At 52.3% G+C, this 18,962-nt stretch overlaps 1 protein-coding gene across 5 annotated transcripts in view; it reads left to right on the forward strand.

Moving 5' to 3' along the window:
• Positions 1-14,469, forward strand: part of PCDH1 (protocadherin 1) — a 129,375-nt gene extending 114,906 nt beyond the window's left edge. For 2 of the 5 annotated variants that reach the window (XM_073356192.1, XM_073356194.1), the window contains exon 5: positions 11,008-14,467. In XM_073356192.1, the coding sequence (XP_073212293.1) occupies positions 11,008-11,393 (386 nt within the window). In that variant the 3' untranslated portion in view covers positions 11,394-14,467. Of the gene's footprint in view, positions 1-1,742; positions 1,787-9,627; positions 9,663-11,007 lie in introns of those variants that run through there. The other 3 variants (XM_073356195.1, XM_073356196.1, XM_073356193.1) reach the window with 3 other exon arrangements.
• Positions 14,470-18,962: the final 4,493 nt, after the last annotated feature.

Below are 18,962 nucleotides of genomic sequence, written 5' to 3' on the forward strand. Positions count from 1 at the left end.
GTCCATTTCTCTGGGCATTTATAGGGATTTCTAAAAGGTTTTGCACAAACACATGTAGCCCTCACTGAGTCCCAAATTTTTACTCCCTTCCATGCACAGACACACTCAGATGCACAGCCCCTGGAAATAGCATGGCCCATACCAACACTGACTCCCCTCCCTCCTAAGTGCAGTTGAGCTCCTCGGGCCTGCATGGGCAAATCAGGTGTTTTCGTGTGGGCATGTGCAAGCCTTTTGTCATTAGCACCTGTCATGGGTGAGCACCTGATTTTGCAGCTGAGCAAATGGACATCGCTGTGATGTGTCCATTTATTTGTGCCCGTCTGTGTGTGTGAGTGTTCACATCCAGGTGTGTGAGAGCACGTTTGCCCATGCATGTATGTATGCATGTCTGTGTGAGTGTATGTGAGCGTGAGCGTGTGACTGTGCATGTTTGTGTGATTGTGCACATCTGTGAGTGTGTGACTGGGCACGTCCATGAGTGTGAGTGGGCATGTCCATGTCTGATGTGGGAGTGCCTGTGTCTTTGTGCTCTACTAGTCAGGTGTCCCCTGCCCTAATCTAACTCCAGTGCCAAGCTCTGGGGCAGGGAGTTGCTTGGTGATGGAGTTGGATATGGATAGGGCCCTACTAAATTCGTGGCCATGAAACATGAGTCACAGCCCGTGAAATCTGGTCTTGTGAGTGCTTTTACCCTATACTATACAGATTTCATGGGAGAAGCCAGCCTTTCTCAAGTTGGGGGTCCTGACCCAAAAGGGAGTTGCAGGGGGGTCATAAAGAATTTTACAGGGGACTTGGTATTGCCACCATTACCTCTGCGTTGCTTTCAGAGCTGGATGGCCAGAGAGTGGCGGCTGCTGACTGAGGGCCCAACTCTGCAGACAGCAGCGCAGAAGTAAGGGTGGCAATACCATACCGTGCCACCCTTACTTCTGTGTTGCTGCTGGCAGTGGCTCTGCCTTCAAGGCTGGGCTCTCTGCCAGCAGCCGCCGCTCTCCAGCTGCCCAGCTCTGATGACAACGCCACCGTCAGCAGGAGTGCAGAAGTAAGGGTGGTAGTACTGCAACCCCCCCTATAATAATCTTGCAAACCCCCCCCCCCCACACACACACACACACAACTTCTTTTTGTGTCAGGACCCCTATGATTACAACACCATGAAATTTTAGATGTAAATAGCTGAAATCATGAAATTTACAAATTTTAAAATCCTATGACTGTGAAATTGACTAAAATGGACTGTAAATTTGGTAGGGCTCTGTATATGGAGGGTGGCAGAAAGAAAGCAGAGTTGTGGAGAGTGAAGAAAAACTGGTGGGAAAGGAGAGAGATCCAGAGGCTGGGAGCTGGCATGGTCAGTGGTGGGGAAGGGCTGGCAAAGACAGGGGACTAGTGAAGGATGGAGGTGGGTGGTACTGGCTGGGGTTCTGCAGAGGCTGAGCCGGGGCCAGTGGAGGTCTGGGGGAACTGGAGCAGGTTAGGAGGAGTAGGTTAGGGGAAGACCTCATTGGGCAGTGTTGGCCAGATAGTTTGGTGGAGCCTAGGGTGGGGCCAGTGGCTCCCAAGTCACTGGTAAAGACAGCAGATATCAGAGGAAGCCTGGGGGAAAGAGGTGCAAGGCAGAGATGCAGGGGTGGGCTGATGCAGGCTGGAGGGGCTGGCAGGGTCCTGTGGGGAGTGTGTAGACTGGGGGCTGTATAATGATGTGACCCTGTCGTCCTTTTTCTGCTCCTAATTAGAGTCCCCTGAGCGGAACAGGCTGTGAATGGGGCTCTGAACCGAGGTATGTCCGCACGGCTTCCACCAGGGTGTTGCAGCTAATGTGCCCCAGGGGATGGGCCATGGGAGGACCCTCCCTGCCCATGGGAGGGACTCACAGGGGGTGACATAACCGATACAGGAGCTGGGGGAGGGAGAACCTGTGGGCATGATATAGCCGCTGCAGTAGCCAGTGGTGTGGGGGGCACTATGGGGACCTCACAGGTGATGCCGGAGCAGCGGGTGGGAAGCAATGGGGATGAGGCAGTCACTGCAGGAGCTGCCGGAAACCAGTGGGGGTGACACAGTTATTTCAGGAGCTGCAGGTGTAGAGTGTGGTGGCTGATGGGTTATTTTTGAAAAACAACAATTTCAAGAACATCAGTTGATCATTAACTCTGACTCCCAGTGCCAACCCCTTCTGTCTGACCTGCAGCTCCTAGCCCCATAGCTCTCACCTCTGACTCAAGCATCCAATCTGTGTGGCTTGACCTCTGATCCCCAGCACCTGATCCGTGGCGCCAATCCCCTGACTCACTGAGCTCAGATTTTGAGCCCTGGCTCTGCAGGGACCTGGCTTAGTGAACTTATGTATTTACTTGTAGGAAGTCTGCCTTGTGTGAAACCAGTGCCAAAGGAGACTCAAGAGTCACTGTGCCCAAGAGCTCAGAGCTGTGGGCAGGGAAGCAGGCAATGGAAGGGAACTATTGGAGAGGGGCATTGGGGCACAGTAGAACTGGGAAGGATTTTCAATGGGTGTCAGGGTTCCCCCCACACACTCTGAACTCTGGGGTACAGATGTGGGGTCCCACATGAAAGACCCCCTAAGCTTATATTCTACCAGCTCAAGTTAAAACTTCTCCAAGGCACAAATTCCTTTCCTTGTCTTTGGACGGTATATTGCTGCCACCACCAAGTGATTTACACAAAAATTCAGGGAAGGGTCACTTGGAATCTCTATCCTCCCAATATATCCCCCCAAGCCCCTTTACTCCCTTTTCTGGGGAGGCTTGAGACTAAAATACCAACCAGTTGCCTTAGCAATGTGAGCTCAACCAGACCCTTTGTCTTTAGGACACAGAAATCAGTCAGGTTCTTAAAAGAAGAACTTTTATTATAAAGAAAAAAGTAAAAGAATAACACCTGCAAAATCAGGATGGAAGATAACTTTACAGGGTAATAAAAGATTTAAAACACAGAGGATTCCCCTCTGGGCTCAGCTTCACAGTTACAAAAACAGGAATGAAACTACCTCTGTAGCATAGGGAAATTCACAAGCCAAAACAAGAGATAACATAACGCATTTCCTTGCCCTACTCACGGTTTCTGTGGTTTTAGATGGATTATTCCAGGTATATGTTTTAGGAGATATTGTGTCTGCTTGGCTTCTCCCTCCGGAGAGGGAACAACACACAGAATAACAAAACAATCCTTCCCCCGCCCAGATTTGAAAGTATCTTCTTTCCTCTTTGGTCCTTCTGGTCAGGTGCCAAGTAGGTTATTTGAACTGCTTAACCCTTTACAGGAAAGGCAATCCAGTACAGCTGCCAATCATACACAAAGGTTACTACCCTTCCCCCTATATTCATGACAGTGGGAGTGACATGGGGACCCTCTGTGGGTAGCAGCAATGTCTGATGCTGTGTCACACTCCAGGCTCTGGGCTGGCGATGTGGCAGCTGGGTGGTTTTTCTCCCCCAAATTGTGGTATTGTATGCCTGTTTCTGTGGGGGAGTAGTGTGTGTGTGTGTGTGTGTGTGAGAGAGAGAGAGAGAGATGGTGTTTCCAGGGTGGAGAAGCACTGTGCACATGTTTGTACAGTACAGTGTTTTCCTTGGGAACCAGAGTATTGGGGGAGGGTGATGTGGGGGGGATACTGTTATCTGTGTGATGAAGTATTTCTGTGGCGGGGGGGGGGGTATAAGGTGTCTGTGGAGGAGATGGGGAGAGCATTGTGTATATGTGTGGATATTGTGTCTGAGTATTTGATGTGTATATCCAGCATTGTGTCATGTATTTACGTGTTGGAAAAATTGTGTATGTGTGATGAGTTTGTGTGTGGTGGCAGTATTGTAGATATATTGTGTCTCTCTGGAACAGTATTGTGTGTCTGCAATGTAGCATATTGAGGGGAATCCCACATGTTTTGAGGTGTATTGTGTGTGGTGTTGAGTATGTGGAGTGTGTTTGTGGTATACTGTGTGTGGGTGTATTCTCAATAGCACAGTGTATGTGAGAGATGTATAGTGTGGGGGTGTATTATGTGTGTTATAATGTGTGGAGGATGTAATGTGTGTGTGTGAGAAAGGAATGTTGTGTGCATAGGAATATAGTGTGTGTGGTATTGTGTGTGCAAAGGAGTAGTATATGTGGCATAGTGTGTGTGTGTGAGAGAGAGAGAGAGAGGGAGGTGTAATGTGTGTGGTATAATGTGTTCTGGGTGGGGGTGACACAGAGGCAGAAGGGAGAAGTGTACGTGGCATTGTGTGCATGTGTTTATGTGTGTGAGAGAGAGGGGTGTTGTATGCGTGGTATACTGTGTGGGGATGAGGGTGACAGATAGGCATAAGGGAGTAGTGTGTGTGTGAGAGACAGAGGGGTGTTGCGTGTGTGGTATAGTGTGTGTGGGTGAGGATGACAAAGAGGCAGAAGTGACTAGTGCGTGGCATTGTGTATATGTGTGTGTGTGTGAGAGAGAGAGAGAGGGGTGTTGAATGTGTGCTATAGTGTGTGGGGGTGAGGGCGACATAGGCAGAAGGGTGTAGTGTGTGAGGCATTGTGCGTGTGTGTGTGTGTGTGTGTGTGAGGCGGGAGTGTTGAATGCATGATTTTGTGTTTATGGGTGATGATGACGGGGCAGAAAGGAGTAGTGTGTTTGGCATTGTGTTTATGTGTGTGTATGTGAGAGAGAGAGGGGTGTTCTATGTGTGGTATAGTGTGTGGTGGGGAGGGTGACAGAGGCAGAAGAGAATAGTGTGTGTGGCATTGTGTGTAGGTGTGTGCATGGGGGGGTGTTGTGTGTGTGGTATAGTGTGTGGGGGTGAGGGTGACAGAGGCAGAAGAGAACAGTGTATCTGGCATTGTGTGTATGTATGTGTGTGAGAGAGAGAGGGGTGTTGCATTCATGGTATAGTGTGTGTGGGTGAGGATGACAGATGCAGAAGAGTAGTGTGTGTGGTATTGTGTGTTTGTGTATATGTGAGAGAGAGGGGGTGTTGTGTGTGTGGCATAGTGTGTGGTGGTTTGGTGCATGTGGTATTGTGTGTATGTGTGTGTGAAAGAGGGGTGCTGCGGGTATGGTGTGTGTGAAAAAGGGGTGGTGTGGTATTGTCTGTGACAGAGGCAGAAGGGAGTAGTGTGTGTGGCATTGTGTGTGTGTGTGTTTGTGTGAGAGAGAGGGGGGGTGTTGCATGCATGGTATACTGTGTGTGGCTGAGGGTGACAGAGAGGCAGAAGGGAGTAGCGTGTGTGACACTGTGTATGTGTGTGTGGGGGAGCTTGCATTTGTGGTATAATGTGTTGGTGGTGAGGGTGACAGAGAGGCAGAAGGGAGTAGTGTGTATGGCATTACGTGTGTGTGTGAGAGAGAGGGGGGGGTGTTGTGAGTGTGGTATAGTGTGGGGGGTGAGTGACAGAGAGGCAGACAGGAGTAGTGTGTAGCACTGTGTGTGTGTGAGAAAGGGTGGGGTGTTGTGTATGTGGTATAGTGTGTGTGGATGAGGGTGACAGAGAGGCAGAAGAGAGTAGTGTGTGTGGTATTGTGTGTGTGAGAGAGACAGGGTGTTGCATGCGTGGTATGGTGTGTGTAGGTGAGGTGAAAGAGAGGCAGAAGGGAGTAGTGTGTATGGCATTGTGTGTGTGTATGTGTGTGAGAGAGAGGGTGTTGCGTGTGTGGTATATTGTGTGTGTGGGTGTGAGCGACAGAGAGGCAGAAAGTAGTAGTGTGTCACTGTGTGTATGTGTGTGTGTGAGAGAGAGACAGAGAGAGAGAGACAGGGGTGTTGCGTGCGAGATATAGTGTGTTTGTGGCTGAGGGTGACAGAGAGGCAGAAAGGAGTAGTGTGTGTGTGTGTGGGGCACTGTGTGGATGTGTGTGTGTGAGAGAGAGAGGATGTTGCGTATGTGGTATTGTGGGTGAGGGTGACAGAGAGGCAGAAGGGAGTAGTGTGGGGGGCATTGTGTGTATCTGTGTGTGTGGGAGAGAGAGTTGGTGTTCTCTGTGTGGTATAGTGTGTGGCGGGGAGGGTGACAGAGGCAGAAGAGAATAGTGTTTGTGGCAGTGTGTGTGTGTGAGAGAGAGAGAGCCGGGTATCACGTGTGTGGTATAGTGTCTGTGGGTGAGAGTGACAGAGAGGTAGAAGGTAGTAGTGTGTGTAGTATTGTGTGATCCCTGCAGCACAAAAATAAAAGAGGCCAAAGCAGCCTCCCTTGGGTCCCAGCACCTGGCTGGATCTCTCAAGGTGGGTGCTCTGGAGGGGGGTGTTCTGTGTGTAGAGCAAGGAGGCCCTGGTATGTGTGTGTCCATTTGGGAGAGTGGTGAGCGGGGTGGGGGGATTTTTGTGACTGGTACTCCAATTACTTGGCTGTCCCAAGGGCAGAAGAGCAGTTGGTACTTGGTACAGCCTGCTTGTGCCTGGTGCAGAGGAATGACTGGTGCCCAACGATGCCTGGCTGTGCCTGAAATAGGGGAGTGACCTGTGCCCAGGGGTGGCTGGCTGTGCCTCAGCAGAGAAAGTGGATGGTTCCCAGAGATGCCTAGTTGTGCCCAATATGAGGGAGTGCCTGGTGCCCAGAGATCGTAGAATCATAGAATATCAGGGTTGGAAGAGACCTCAGAAGGTCATCTAGTCCAACCCCCTGCTCAAAGCAGGACCAACACCAGCTAAATCATCCCAGCCAAGGCTTTGTCAAGCCTGACCTTAAAAATATCTAAGGAAGGAGATTCCACCACCTCCCTAGGTAACGCATTCCAGTGCTTCACCACCCTCCTAGTGAAAAAGTTTTTCCTAATATCCAACCTAAACCTCCCCCACTGCAACTTGAGACCATTACTCCTCGTTCTATCATCAGCTACTACTGAGAACAGTCTAGATCCATCCTCTTTGGAACCCCCTTTCAGGTAGTTGAAAGCAGCTATCAAATCCCCCCTCATTCTTCTCTTCCACAGACTAAACAATCCCAGTAACCTCAGCCTTTCCTCATAAGTCATGTGTTCCAGTCCCCTAATCATTTCTGTTGCCCTCCGCTGGACTCTTTCCAATTTTTCCACATCCTTCTTGTAGTGTGGGGCCCAAAACTGGACACAGTACTCCAGATGAGGCCTCACTAATGTCAAATAGAGGGGAACGATCACATCCATCAATCTGCTGGCAATGCCCCTATATATATATCCCAAAATGCCATTGGCTTTCTTGGCAACAAGGGCACACTGTTGACTCATATCCAGCTTCTCATCCACTGTAACCCGTAGGTCCTTTTCTGCAGAACTGCTGCCTAGCCATTCGGTCCCTGGTCTGTAGCGGTGCATGGGATTCTTCCATCCTAAGTGCAGGACTCTGCACTTGTTCTTGTTGAACCTCATCAGATTTCTTTTGGCCCAATCCTCCAATTTGTCTAGGTTACTCTAGAGTCTAGACCCTATCCCTACCCTCCAGCGTATCTACCTCTCCTCCCAGTTTAGTGTCATCTGCAAACTTGCTGAGGGTGCAATCCACGCCATCCTCCAGATCAAATATTGATCAGATATTGAACAAAACCGGCCCGAGGACCGACTCTTGGGACACTCCACTTGATACCAGCTGCCAACTAGGCATGGAGCCATTGAACACTGCCCACTGAACCCGACAATCTAGCCAACTTTCTATCCACCTTATAGTCCATTCATCCAGCCCATACTTCTTTAACTTGCTGGCAAGAATACTGTGGGAGACCGTGTCAAAAGCTTTGCTAGAGTCAAGGAACAACACATCCACCGCTTTCCCCTCATCCACAGAGCCAGTTATCTCGTCATAAAAAAAAATAAAAATTTTTCCAGTCGTCCGGGACTTCCCCCGATCGCCATGAGTTTTCAAAGATAATGGCCAATGGCTCTGCAATCACATCCACCAACTCCTTTAGCACTCTCAGATGCAGCGCATCCGGCCCCATGGACTTGTGCTCATCCAGCTTTTCTAAATAGTCCCGAACCACTTCTTTCTCCACAGAGGGCTGGTCACCTCCTCCCCATGCTGTGCTGCTCACTGCCATAGTCTGGGAGCTGACCTTGTATGTGAAGACAGAGGCAAAAAAGACATTGAGTACATTAGCTTTTTCCACATCCTCTGTCACTAGGTTGCCTCACCCATTCAGTAAGGGTCCCACACTTTTCCTTGACTTTCTTCTTGTTGCTAACATACCTGAAGAAACCCTTCTTGTTACTCTTAACATCTCTTTCTAGCTGCATCTCCAGGTGTGATTTGGCCTTCCTGATTTCACTCCTGCATGCCCGAGCAATATTTTTATACTCTTCCCTGGTCATTTGTCCAATCTTCCACTTCTTGTAAGCTTCTTTTTTGTGTTTAAGATCAGCAAGGATTTCACTGTTAAGCCAAGCTGGTCGCCTGCCATATTTACTATTCTTTCGACACATTGGGATGGTTTGTCCCTGTAACCTCAATAAAGATTCTTTAAAATACAGCCAGCACTCCTGGACTCCTTTCCCCCTCATGTTATTCTCCCAGGGGATCCTGCCCATCAGTTCCCTGAGGGAGTCAAAGTCTGCTTTTCTGAAGTGCAGGGTCTGTATTCTGCTGCTCTCCTTTCTTCCCTGTGTCAGGATCCTGAACTCGACCATCTCATGGTCACTGCCTCCGAGGTTCCCATCCACTTTAGCTTCCTCTGCTTATTCTTCCTGGTTTGTGAGCAGCAGGTCAAGAAGAGCTCTGCCCCTAGTTAGTTCCTCCAGCACTTGCACCAGGAAATTGTCCCCTACACTTTCCAAAAACTTCCTGGATTGTCTGTGCACCGCTGTATTGCTCTCCCAGCAGATATCAGGGTGATTGAAGTCTCCCATGAGAACCAGGGCCTGCGATCTAGTAACTTCTGTGAGTTGCCGGAAGAAAGCCTCGTCCACCTCGTCCCCCTAGTCCGGTGGTCTATAGCAGACTCCCACCACGACATCACCCTTTTTGCTCACACTTCTAAACTTAATCCAGAAACACTCAGGTTTTTCTGCAGTTTCATACTTAAGCTCTGAGCAGTCATACTGCTCCCTTACATACATTGCAACTCCCCTACCTTTTCTGCCCTGCCTGTCCTTCCTGAACAGTTTATATCTATCCATGACAGTACTCCAGTCATGTGAGTTATCCCATCAAGTCTCTGTTATTCCAATCACATCATAATTCCTTGACTGTGCCAGGACTTCCAGTTCTCCCTGCTTGTTTCCCAGGCTTCTTGCATTTGTGTATAGGCACTTGAGATAACTCGCTGATCGTCCCTCTTTCTCAGTATGAGGCAGGAGCCCTGCCCTCTCGCGCGCTCCTGCTCGTGCTTCCTCCCGGTATTCCACATCCCCACTTACCTCAGGGCTTTGGTCTCCTTCCCCCGGTGAACCTAGTTTAAAGCCCTCCTCACTAGGTTAGCCAGCCTGCTTGCGTAGATGCTCTTCCCACTCTTCGTTAGGTGGAGCCCGTCTCTGCCTAGCACTCCTCCTTCTTGGAACACCATCCCATGGTCAAAGAATCCAAAGCCTTCTCTCCGACACCACCTGCGTAGCCATTCGTTGACTTCCACGATTCGACGGTCTCTACCCAGACCTTTTCCTTCCACGGGGAGGATGGACGAGAAGACCACTTGCGCCTCAAAATCCTTTATCCTTCTTCCCAGAGCCACATAGTCTGCAGTGATCCGCTCAAGGTAATTCTTGGCAGTATCATTGGTGCCCACGTGGAGAAGCAAGGAGGGGTAGCGATCCGAGGGCTTGATGAGTCTCGGCAGTCTCTCCATCACATCGTGAGTCCTAGCTCCTGGCAAGCAGCAGACTTCTTGGTTTTCCCGGTCGGGGCGGCAGATAGATGACTCAGTCCCCCTGAGGAGAGAGTCCCCGACCACCACCACCCGCCTCCTTCTCTTGGTAGTGGTAGTCGTGGAACCCCCATCCCTAGGACAGTGTATCTCATGCCTTCCAGTCGGCAGAGTCTCCTTCTGTTCCCTTCCCTCAGATGTATCATCTAGTCCACGCTCCGCATTAGTACCTGTGGAGAGAACATGAAAACATGTCTGACTTTGCCTCAGAGTGGGGCAGGGGGTGGCCCGAGGGATGTCTGTCTTTGTTGCGGGTGTGTTGGTACTCAGGTATACCAGGCTTTGCCCTGATATCCAGGTACGCCTGGATGTGCCCAGGGTGGGGAGTGGCTGGTGCCCAGTGATTCCTGGCTGGTGCCTGTGTCGAGGGAGTGGCTGGTCCCCACGGATGCCTGACTGTGCCCGGGGAGGAATGGCTGGTACCCAACAATGCCTGGCTGTGCCTGGAGTTGGGTGGTAGCTGGTGACCTAGTTTTTCTCTCCTTTGGTGTGCTATTTTCATCTCCCTCCTGGCGTTCTGCGATATCATCACTGTCGATTGGGGAATTCCCTGTAGCAGCATGGGGGCAGGTAAATGCCAGATGCGCTGGGTCAATGGCTGTGTCTGCCTGGGTGTAAGGGCCACACTTGCAACAGGGCCTGTGCTGAGCCTGAAAGGGCCCCGGCCCCAGGGCTGCTGCAGCAGTGAGTTTGAAGATGGGGGCTGGAATCACGAGTCCCGGGTTTTAGGCCCAGCTCTGCCATGCCTTTTTATGGCCTTGGGCCAGGCTGCGCCATAGGGTTCCTCTGCCTCCCAGGAACAGGGCAATTTGTGACACGTGGCCCATGCCAGCCTCCCGGTGCTCGTGCTAACTGTGATTGTTCAGCCTTCCCCAGGGCCTCATGGCAGTGAGCTTCCAGAAGTACTGGAGTCCTCTCTGGCCTGGGACGGGATGACAGAGATGGGACATTACCTTCTAGAGTCCCTTTTGCCCCTGCCACCAGTGGAGAGGCCACGACAGGAAGCCTGTCAGCGAAATGTCCCCCAAAGTGCCATGTGCTTAGCGCTGGGGGGGGGGGGGGGAGGGGGGGCAGGGGGTGTCAGGCCTGAGCGGTGCCCTAGGATCCAGATCCAGCAGTGCTCCCATGTTGTGGGGCTTGTGCACATAGGGTTAACGCCGTTCTTACTTCCCTTCTCCACAGATCTCCGGCCTCTGCCTGATGTTGCCATGACTGGGACCTGCACCCGGGAATGCACGGAGTTCGGCCACTCTGACACCTGCTGGATGCCTGGCCAGTCCTCCCCGAACCACAGGCCCAAGAATGCCCTGAAACTCTCCACTTTTGTGCCTTACCAAGAACGGGGGAGTCAAGAGCAAGTTGGGAATGGCAGCCCCAGACTCTCGGAAGAGCGCAGCACCAAAATGGCCAACCTCCGCCTGCTCCCCACATACAGTGCCTTCTCCAACTGTAGCCATGAGCCCTGCAAGGACTCCCCTATGGAGGAAATTCCTCTCACCCAGACCTCGGACTTCCAGCCAGCCACCACCCCCTCGTCTCAAACCGCTAAGAGGGAGATCTACCTGTGAGGCTGGGCCCAAGGGGTGGGGAGCAGACACTTGAGGCCAGTTTCCAGAGGAACATTTGAAACTTTAATGCTTTATCGCTCCTGCAGCCGGTTCTCCAGGTCGTTCCCAGTTTCCACCCCCCTTCGGGTGAGATGCCCCAACTGGCCTCTGAGGACACAGGGCAGGGCAAGGGACAGGAGGGCCTTTTTAACTCATTGTCTTCGGGCAGGGGGTGTGTGTGTGAAACCTAAGGAATTTCCAAGCACTTGAGGGTGCGTCTCTGAACTGCTGTGTCAGGGAGGGCTGGGCAGGCTCCGAGTGCAGAGGACACGGCTGGGGTGAAGGGCTTAGGTACCAAAGGTCCATGCAGAGCTGGTGGAGTTCCTGGGGCACAGGATAGAGGGTGTCTCCATGCACAGGGAGCAAGCTGCCTGTTGCTTTACTGTAGACTCCTGTAAATATGAATCTTAGGAATGACATTCAAATCCTGCCTGATTGAAACTTTTATTGTCCTTGAAACAAAAGACATTTCAACAAAACAAACCACAGGGAGCAAGTTCCAGCGTTGAATGGTTTGGTGCATGGAAGAGCACAGGGGAGCACAGCTTCCAGTCCACACTCCTGTTCCATATTGTAAATAGAGATGTGATTGGTTCCTCAAACAGCTGGGAATGGGAGGAGAGGGGCAGGGGCCTGTCAGTGCGGCTGGAGGCTTTCTGGTTTTACATCCTGGCCCGCTTGCCAAATGCTGTCACTGTGCCCATGGGCTGCAGGGTGTCCAGGGACTGCTCAGTACCAGAGATGAGGGCCTATGCTGAGGGGTCCCTTTCGGGTGTGCCAGCGGATGGCAAAGCTGAAAGAGCCAGGAGGAGGCCTGGGGAGCACCGGTTTGATAACTATATCTCTGGCTGTAGATGTCCTTGGCTCTAGCTCTGCTGGAGGGAAGGGAGGCACAGGTCATTGGGCCTCACCCCTCCCCTTGCACCTGCTGTAGTGCAGGGAACTCCCATGGGGCCATCTGTGCCATGAACTTGACCTTTGACCTGTCCGCCTGTAAGCCACCATTTGCCTTTGTGAGGAGGAGCTTTGTCTCAGGGTCACACCAGGGGCCACTGGCCCCTGCAAGCTGGAGTCCCGCTGCCCTTAGGCCACAGAGCCACTCTCAAGGGCTCCAGTATCCTCTTCCAGTGTCAAAGGTCATCCAGTCTCCCTGGGGTGGCACCCTAATGCCGTGCCAGGTGCCAGCAGCATCTGAGCTCCCCTTCACAGGGTACCAAACCCAGGGAGACACTGTGCAGGGTAGAGAGGAAGGATGGGTGCCGTCAGCTTGAACAGGTGCTCATAGGAATGGCCTGTGGCTTGGCCAGCCCGAGCAGGGCATGGATCAAAGGGGTGGCCCTGGTGGGACACAGGAGCTTCTGCTGGCTCTGCTTGAACTCTCTTGGAGGCCTTGGAGCTGTTTTGGTGACTTGGTTTCTGTCCCATTCTCAATTGTTCCAGCTCTGGCCTGACCCCCTGCTCCAGACACTTGGGCTGTCCCGCCTGGAGCAAGGTGAGGGTAAGTCATGCCTCATTCTCTCTAGGGTACCTCCTTTCCTCTCCTCATCCAGTAGGGGTGCTAGAAGGGGGGTGAGATGCCCCATTGTTCTTCCCTTCCTATCTCCTCAGCACTCTTCATCACTCAGCTCTTCCTTGGGCAGTGAGGCCAATGGCAGCTTCAGGATAACATCCCCTTTCCTATCTTTGGTCCATGCTTGGCCTTTGAACATAGGGGGAGGGGGTGGGAACATTTTGTGTCTCCTGGCAGGGCAGCCTTTCCTCTCTCGTGCCTGTGGGTGGCTAGGCAGGACTTGTTCAACACTGGGTGCTTCCTGCAGGGAGAGGGATTTGCAGCTCCATCCCATCAGGCCCAGAGGCCTGCAATTCCTGCAGTGAGTCTCGGGAGGTTCGGGGCAATGGCACTTGCCCTCCCTTGCCTCCTGGTGTTCAGTCCCTTGCTGAGTAGCTCCCGACCCTTTGCTCTGGCAGTGGTGATGGGATATGGCCAACTTCATGGCGTAGCTTCCTCAGGGCTGTGTGGCCTGATGGACACAAGCTGAACCAGGTCTGCCCAAGGAGCTCAAGGCCGAAAAGGCATAGAACTGACAAGGCCTGCGGAAGGGCCGCAGAGACTGAGGCTCCTAGCTGCCCTGCCCTACCCTGCCCGCTCCCCCAGCTCCCTGTTCTTGTGTCACCCTCTCCCAGGTGATGTGATGGGGGACTGTGCCACCACAGTTCATACATCTAGAGGTGTCGCTTCAGGGAGTCAGGACCCCCCCTTCCCACCTCTCCTGTCACAGCTCCCCTGCTTGGAGGGCACTGGTCCAGTGGGTCTCTGTGGTGGACATCACCTCCAGGTGGGTGTCCGTCCAGGCATACCTGTTCTGCTCTGCTGGCAGTGCTGTGGGGCCCGTGTTCCCCCTGGCCTGGCTGCCTGAGCACGTCACTTTCCTGAATATGTTTTTATTGTAGTTCTAGTTTCAGGGCCTAACTGGGCAGAACGTGCAATTTGGCCATCTAGGCCAGGATCCTTGATTCCTCTGCCAGCTCAGATGCTCGCTCCCCACACCCAGGCTCGGGTCTGGGGCAGCATCCCTCTGGGGCAGGCTCCCCAGGAGAGCTATATGACCGACACAGATGAGGGGCACTGCTTCCAAGAGGGAAAGAGTGGGCCCTGGCTCTCCCCATGGCCTGGTCTGCAGGATGGCTCCCCTACTCGCTGCTTGGGTCACTCAGGGAACCCTGAGGCTCACAGCCCTTTGGTTTGGTTCAGGAGCTGCCTAAGGCAGCACAGCAGCTCACTCAGCCTGCATACACGGCCATCTGTGCTTCTCAGACCCTTTGGTTTGGGACTGAGGGGGGAATCTGCCTCAGCAGGGAGGGCAGAGGTGGTGCTGGGATCAGCCCACATGTGAGGGATGAGGTGGTGCTGGGATTGGCCCAGGGTGAGTGTGTAGGTGGTGCTGGGGATTGGCCCAGGGGTAGGGGTGGAGGTGGTGCTGGGATCACCCAAGGGTGGGAGCGGTTCTGGGATCAGTCCCAGGGTGAGGGTGGAGGTGGTGCTAGGGATCAGCCAAGGGGGGAGGGGTTCTGGGATCAGCCCCAGGATGAGGGTGGAGACGGTGCTGGGATTGGCCATGGGGGGAGGGGTTCTGGGATCAGCCCCAGGATGAGAGTGGAGACGGTGCTGGGATTGGCCATTGGGGGAGGGGTTCTGGGGTCAGCCCCAGCATGAGGGTGGAGGTGGTGCGGGGGATTTGCCATGGGGAGAGGGTGCTGGTGCTGGCAGGGAGAAGCTCATTTGCACAAAGATAAGCCAGAAGGATAAAGCCTCTGCACATGGGGGAGGGAAGGCTCCCCACAGGCTCCGGTCTAGACAAGCACAGTGAAGGGGGGTGGGGGGTTACAGATGCCCCTTAGGGAGGGAGGGGGGTTCACTGTATTTAACACTGCACTAGGACAAGCCAGGGGGTAAAACCAAAGGTGGGAGCCAGGGAGCAGTCAGGCTGTGTGGGAAGGATCCAAGCGACCCCATTGTAGCTCTTCAGTGTTGGTTCTATTTATACGAGATTTCATTTCCTTGCTTGTGATGCCTTGTTTTTTGTACAGTTTTATGTACATGCAGGTGTAGCTTTTCTAAAGGAGAAATCCTATGTCAGAGGAAAGTACCCAGCTATTTTTCAGATGGTGACCTATGTCTAAGGCAGCGCCTATTGCTAAGGTTGTATTGCTCTCAACGTGTGATGCATTTCCCTGTGCGGGGAAGGCTTTGGGCCTTGGGTTTGGTTTTTCCCAGGCACTGTGAGCACAATTGATTCCCTTGTAATTCTTTCTGTTCGGAGCAGTGAGCATGACACCTTGTGAGCCCCTTTCTGTTCTCTCCCCTTCTGTTTGTTTGCTGAGCTGTCAGATGACAAACTCCATTGTAATTAGCCCTTCCCAAAGCTTTACAATAAAAGTGTGAAAACCCGGGTGCTGTGCCTGCTGGATTCTTCCCCGTGGGTTGTGTCCGCAGGGTCCTCGGAATCAGGGAGAGGACTATGTGCATGAGGGGCTTTGCATAGGCTCACTGCCTCCCTGCTTCCTCTCCTCGGCCCCATAGCACTCCCTCGCTGTGGGGGGAAAACCCCTGGCCACCCACCGAGGCTGAGAGCTTGGCTCATCCATTCACCATTACCCCATTTCCAGAGTAGGGTGTTTCCAGATGGGGCCTGAATCAAGCACAAGGAGCAAATTAGCCAACCTTGCCAGGCCCTGGCCTACAGTGCCCTGGTGCTAGCCATGATTAGCTCAGCAGGCCTGACTCAGGTTCAGCACCCGACTCTGGCTCAGTGCCTATATGTCTATTCTCTTGGGATGCGTGCCTCCCCCGAATACTTACCATGTCCTGGCTCTGCAAAAGGCCCAACTGCTTCACGCCCCTTCATGAGAGCTTGTCTGTGCCAGCCTGTCCTCTGAGAGCTGACACCTGCCTGCTCTCCAGAGAGGGGATTTTAACTGTTCAGAGCCCTTTGATCAGTTAGTTCTCAGCCTGGCAAAGCAGCCATGTCACTTCTGCCTGGGGCTGGGAATATGCCATTGGCCTGTAATTGTTCAGCCAATGTTTGCCAGGAGGGTGCTTAGCTAGAGCCATTGATTTTTTTCCCTGCTTGTTTTTCCAGCAGACCCGTTTAGCTAGAACAACACACTCAGACCAGGAAGTGTAATACACACTCACACCTCAGCAACCAAAGGTCACACACACTGGTCATTAGCTTATCACAGCTCAGGGCTAGTCTACACTAGAAGCGCTACAGGGTGCAGCTGCACCGCTGTAGCACATCTTGTGAAGACACTCTATGCCGACAGGCATAACTCCACCCCCGTGAGAAGCAACAGCTATGTTGTGGAAGCTCTCCTTCCAACAGTGCTATCCTCATCGGTGCTTAGGTCAGTGTAACTTACATCGCTGGGGGAGGGGGTATTCACACCCCTGAGTGACATCAGTTATATTGCAGGAAATGGTAGTGTACACCTGGCCTCAGTGTTGTGAGATTGTTACACAGCATCACCATGTCGGTCATACACCCCAACCACTCACCATGGAGCTCAGCTCTAGGACTGGAGAGCGGCATGCCATGCAGCTTAGTAATGAGAACTTCCACCCCCACCCAGCTACTCCTCAGGGCACAATGCATTGGGAATGGGGGGTGCCCGTGGATTCAGTGCCAATGGAAGTGTGATGTGTGCGCTTGGCAGCCTTGTGCCACACTCATTGCTCACATCCATACCCTGCAGTGACTCCTGCCCCAAGGCACACTGACACAGGCTGTCTATCAGCCCCCATGGGTGCCCCAATACCAGGGAGAGCACAGCAGCTGGTAGGGACGGGATAAGAGTGGCCTCTGTCAGGAAAGGGATAGACAATAAAACAGAAAATATCATAATGCCACTCTATAAATCTCTGGTACCCCCACACCTTAAATACTGCATGCAGATCTGGATGCCCCATCTCAAAAAAGATGTACTAGAACTGAAAAAGGTACAGAAAAGGGGAACAGAAATGATTAGGGGTATGGAACAGCTTCTGTATGACGAGAGATTAGAAAGACTTGAACTTCTCAGATGGAAAAGAGACAACTAAGGGGGAATATGACAGAGGTCTATAAAATCATCAATGGTGTGGAGAAAATGAACAAGGAGGTGTTATTGACCCCTTCTCATAACACAAGAAGCAAGGGTCACCCAATGAAATTAATAGGCAGCAGGTTTAAAACGAACAAAAGGAAGTACTTCTTCACACAACGCACAGTCAACCTGTGGAACTTGTTGCTAGGGGATGTTGTGAAGGCCGAAAGTATAACTATGTTCAAAAAAGAATTAGATAAGTTCATGGAGGATAGGTCCATCACAGTGGCGTAGTGGTTAGCCAGAGTGATCAGGGATGCGGTCCCATGCTCTGGGTGTCCCTAAACCTTTGACTACCAGAAGCTGGGAGTGGTCAACAGGGGATGGATCACTGTTAATTGACTGTTCTGTTCATTCCCTCTGAAGCACCTGGCATTGCCCACTGTCGGCAGACAGGATACTGGGCTTGATGGACCATTGGTCTGACTGATTATGGCCATTATTAGGTTATTATGGTCTCTGTGACAGCCCAGGATTGGCGTGCTGGACAGCTGGTCAGGGATACAGCCCTGCCTTGGGCTTCAGTGACAGGCATCAAAGGGACATCCTAGAGATCAGCCTAATGGACAAGAGGGGGGGAGGGTCCAGAGACTCACCACCACGATCAGCCTCCCCAACAGACGCCATGGGAACCTCACCCCCATATCAGTCCCACCAACAGATGCCTCAAGGACCTCCTCCCACAGATCAGCCCCATCAATAGGTCAGGAATGGGCAGGGTCAGTGTCTAGGGATGGGTCTGGTGAATGTCTCTAGGGAGAGGGAGGATGATGGGTTGGCATCTAGGGCAAGGGATGAGTCAGCTCAGCGTCTAGAGTATGGGATGGATCAGGTCTGTGTCTTGGGGGGGTGGGGGGTGGGCGGGGAGCATCATTATCTCCCTCCCTGTCCCAGAAGCAGTGGGTGAGACTTTGCTCTGAGGCTGGTGCGCACCTTGCTTTGGGCACTTGGCCTTGCTCTCTCTGACCTGGTGCTGCAGCTCCTGCCGCACAACACTTCAGCCCTTGTTCTCTGTCCAGCCCCCAGCTGGGGGCTCTGCACGCATCTCTAGGGTGCTCCCCTGGAGGGAGTGCTTCTCCACCCTGCAGCTGGGCTGGGGCGGGTGGGGGGTGGCACTACTGCCCTTGTAGCTCCTGCCCCTCAGCAGCTTCCATTCCTGCGATTTGGTCTGCCCCACACTCTTTGCTCCCTGTCCCCTAGGCTCAGGCCCCTCCCTCCCCTGCTCTCTACTCCAAGCTGCCAGTTTGTACAGCTTCATGGGTGTGATGTATGAAAATGATTTCATGAGGAAGTTTTCATACATACTCATAATTTGCATAATAGAATAACTTTCTGGTCAGCACATCCTGCCCCAAGCAGTGGTGGAGCCGGCCTTGGCAGCTTGAAGTTGGGGGAGACAGGTGGGGTGGTGGGTGTTGGGTCAGAGGGCTTGTCAAGGTTCCTCCCCCACTCTGAACTCTAGGGAACAGATGTGGGGACCTGCATTAAAACCTCCTAAGCTTACTTTTAGCAGCTTAGGTTAAAACTTCCCCAAGGTACAAATTAATTTTACCCTTTGCCCTTGGAATTTCCACTGCTACCACCAAACTTTAACTGGGTTTACTGGGAAATGTAGTTTGAACACGTCTTTCCCCCCCCCAAAATCCTCCCAACCCTTGCACCCCACTTCCTGGGGAAGGTTTGGTAAAAATCCTCACCAATTTGCATAGGTGACTACAGACCCAAACCCTTGGATCTTAGAACAATGAAAAAGCATTCAGTTTTCTTACAAGAAGACTTTTAATAGATGTAAAGGAATCACCTCTGTAACATCAGGATGGTAGATACCTTACAGGGTAATTAGATTCAAAACATAGAGAATCCCTTTAGGCAAAACCTTAAGTT

The sequence above is a fragment of the Lepidochelys kempii genome, chromosome 8 (assembly GCF_965140265.1).
Source record: "Lepidochelys kempii isolate rLepKem1 chromosome 8, rLepKem1.hap2, whole genome shotgun sequence".
Classification (NCBI taxonomy): domain Eukaryota; kingdom Metazoa; phylum Chordata; order Testudines; family Cheloniidae; genus Lepidochelys; species Lepidochelys kempii.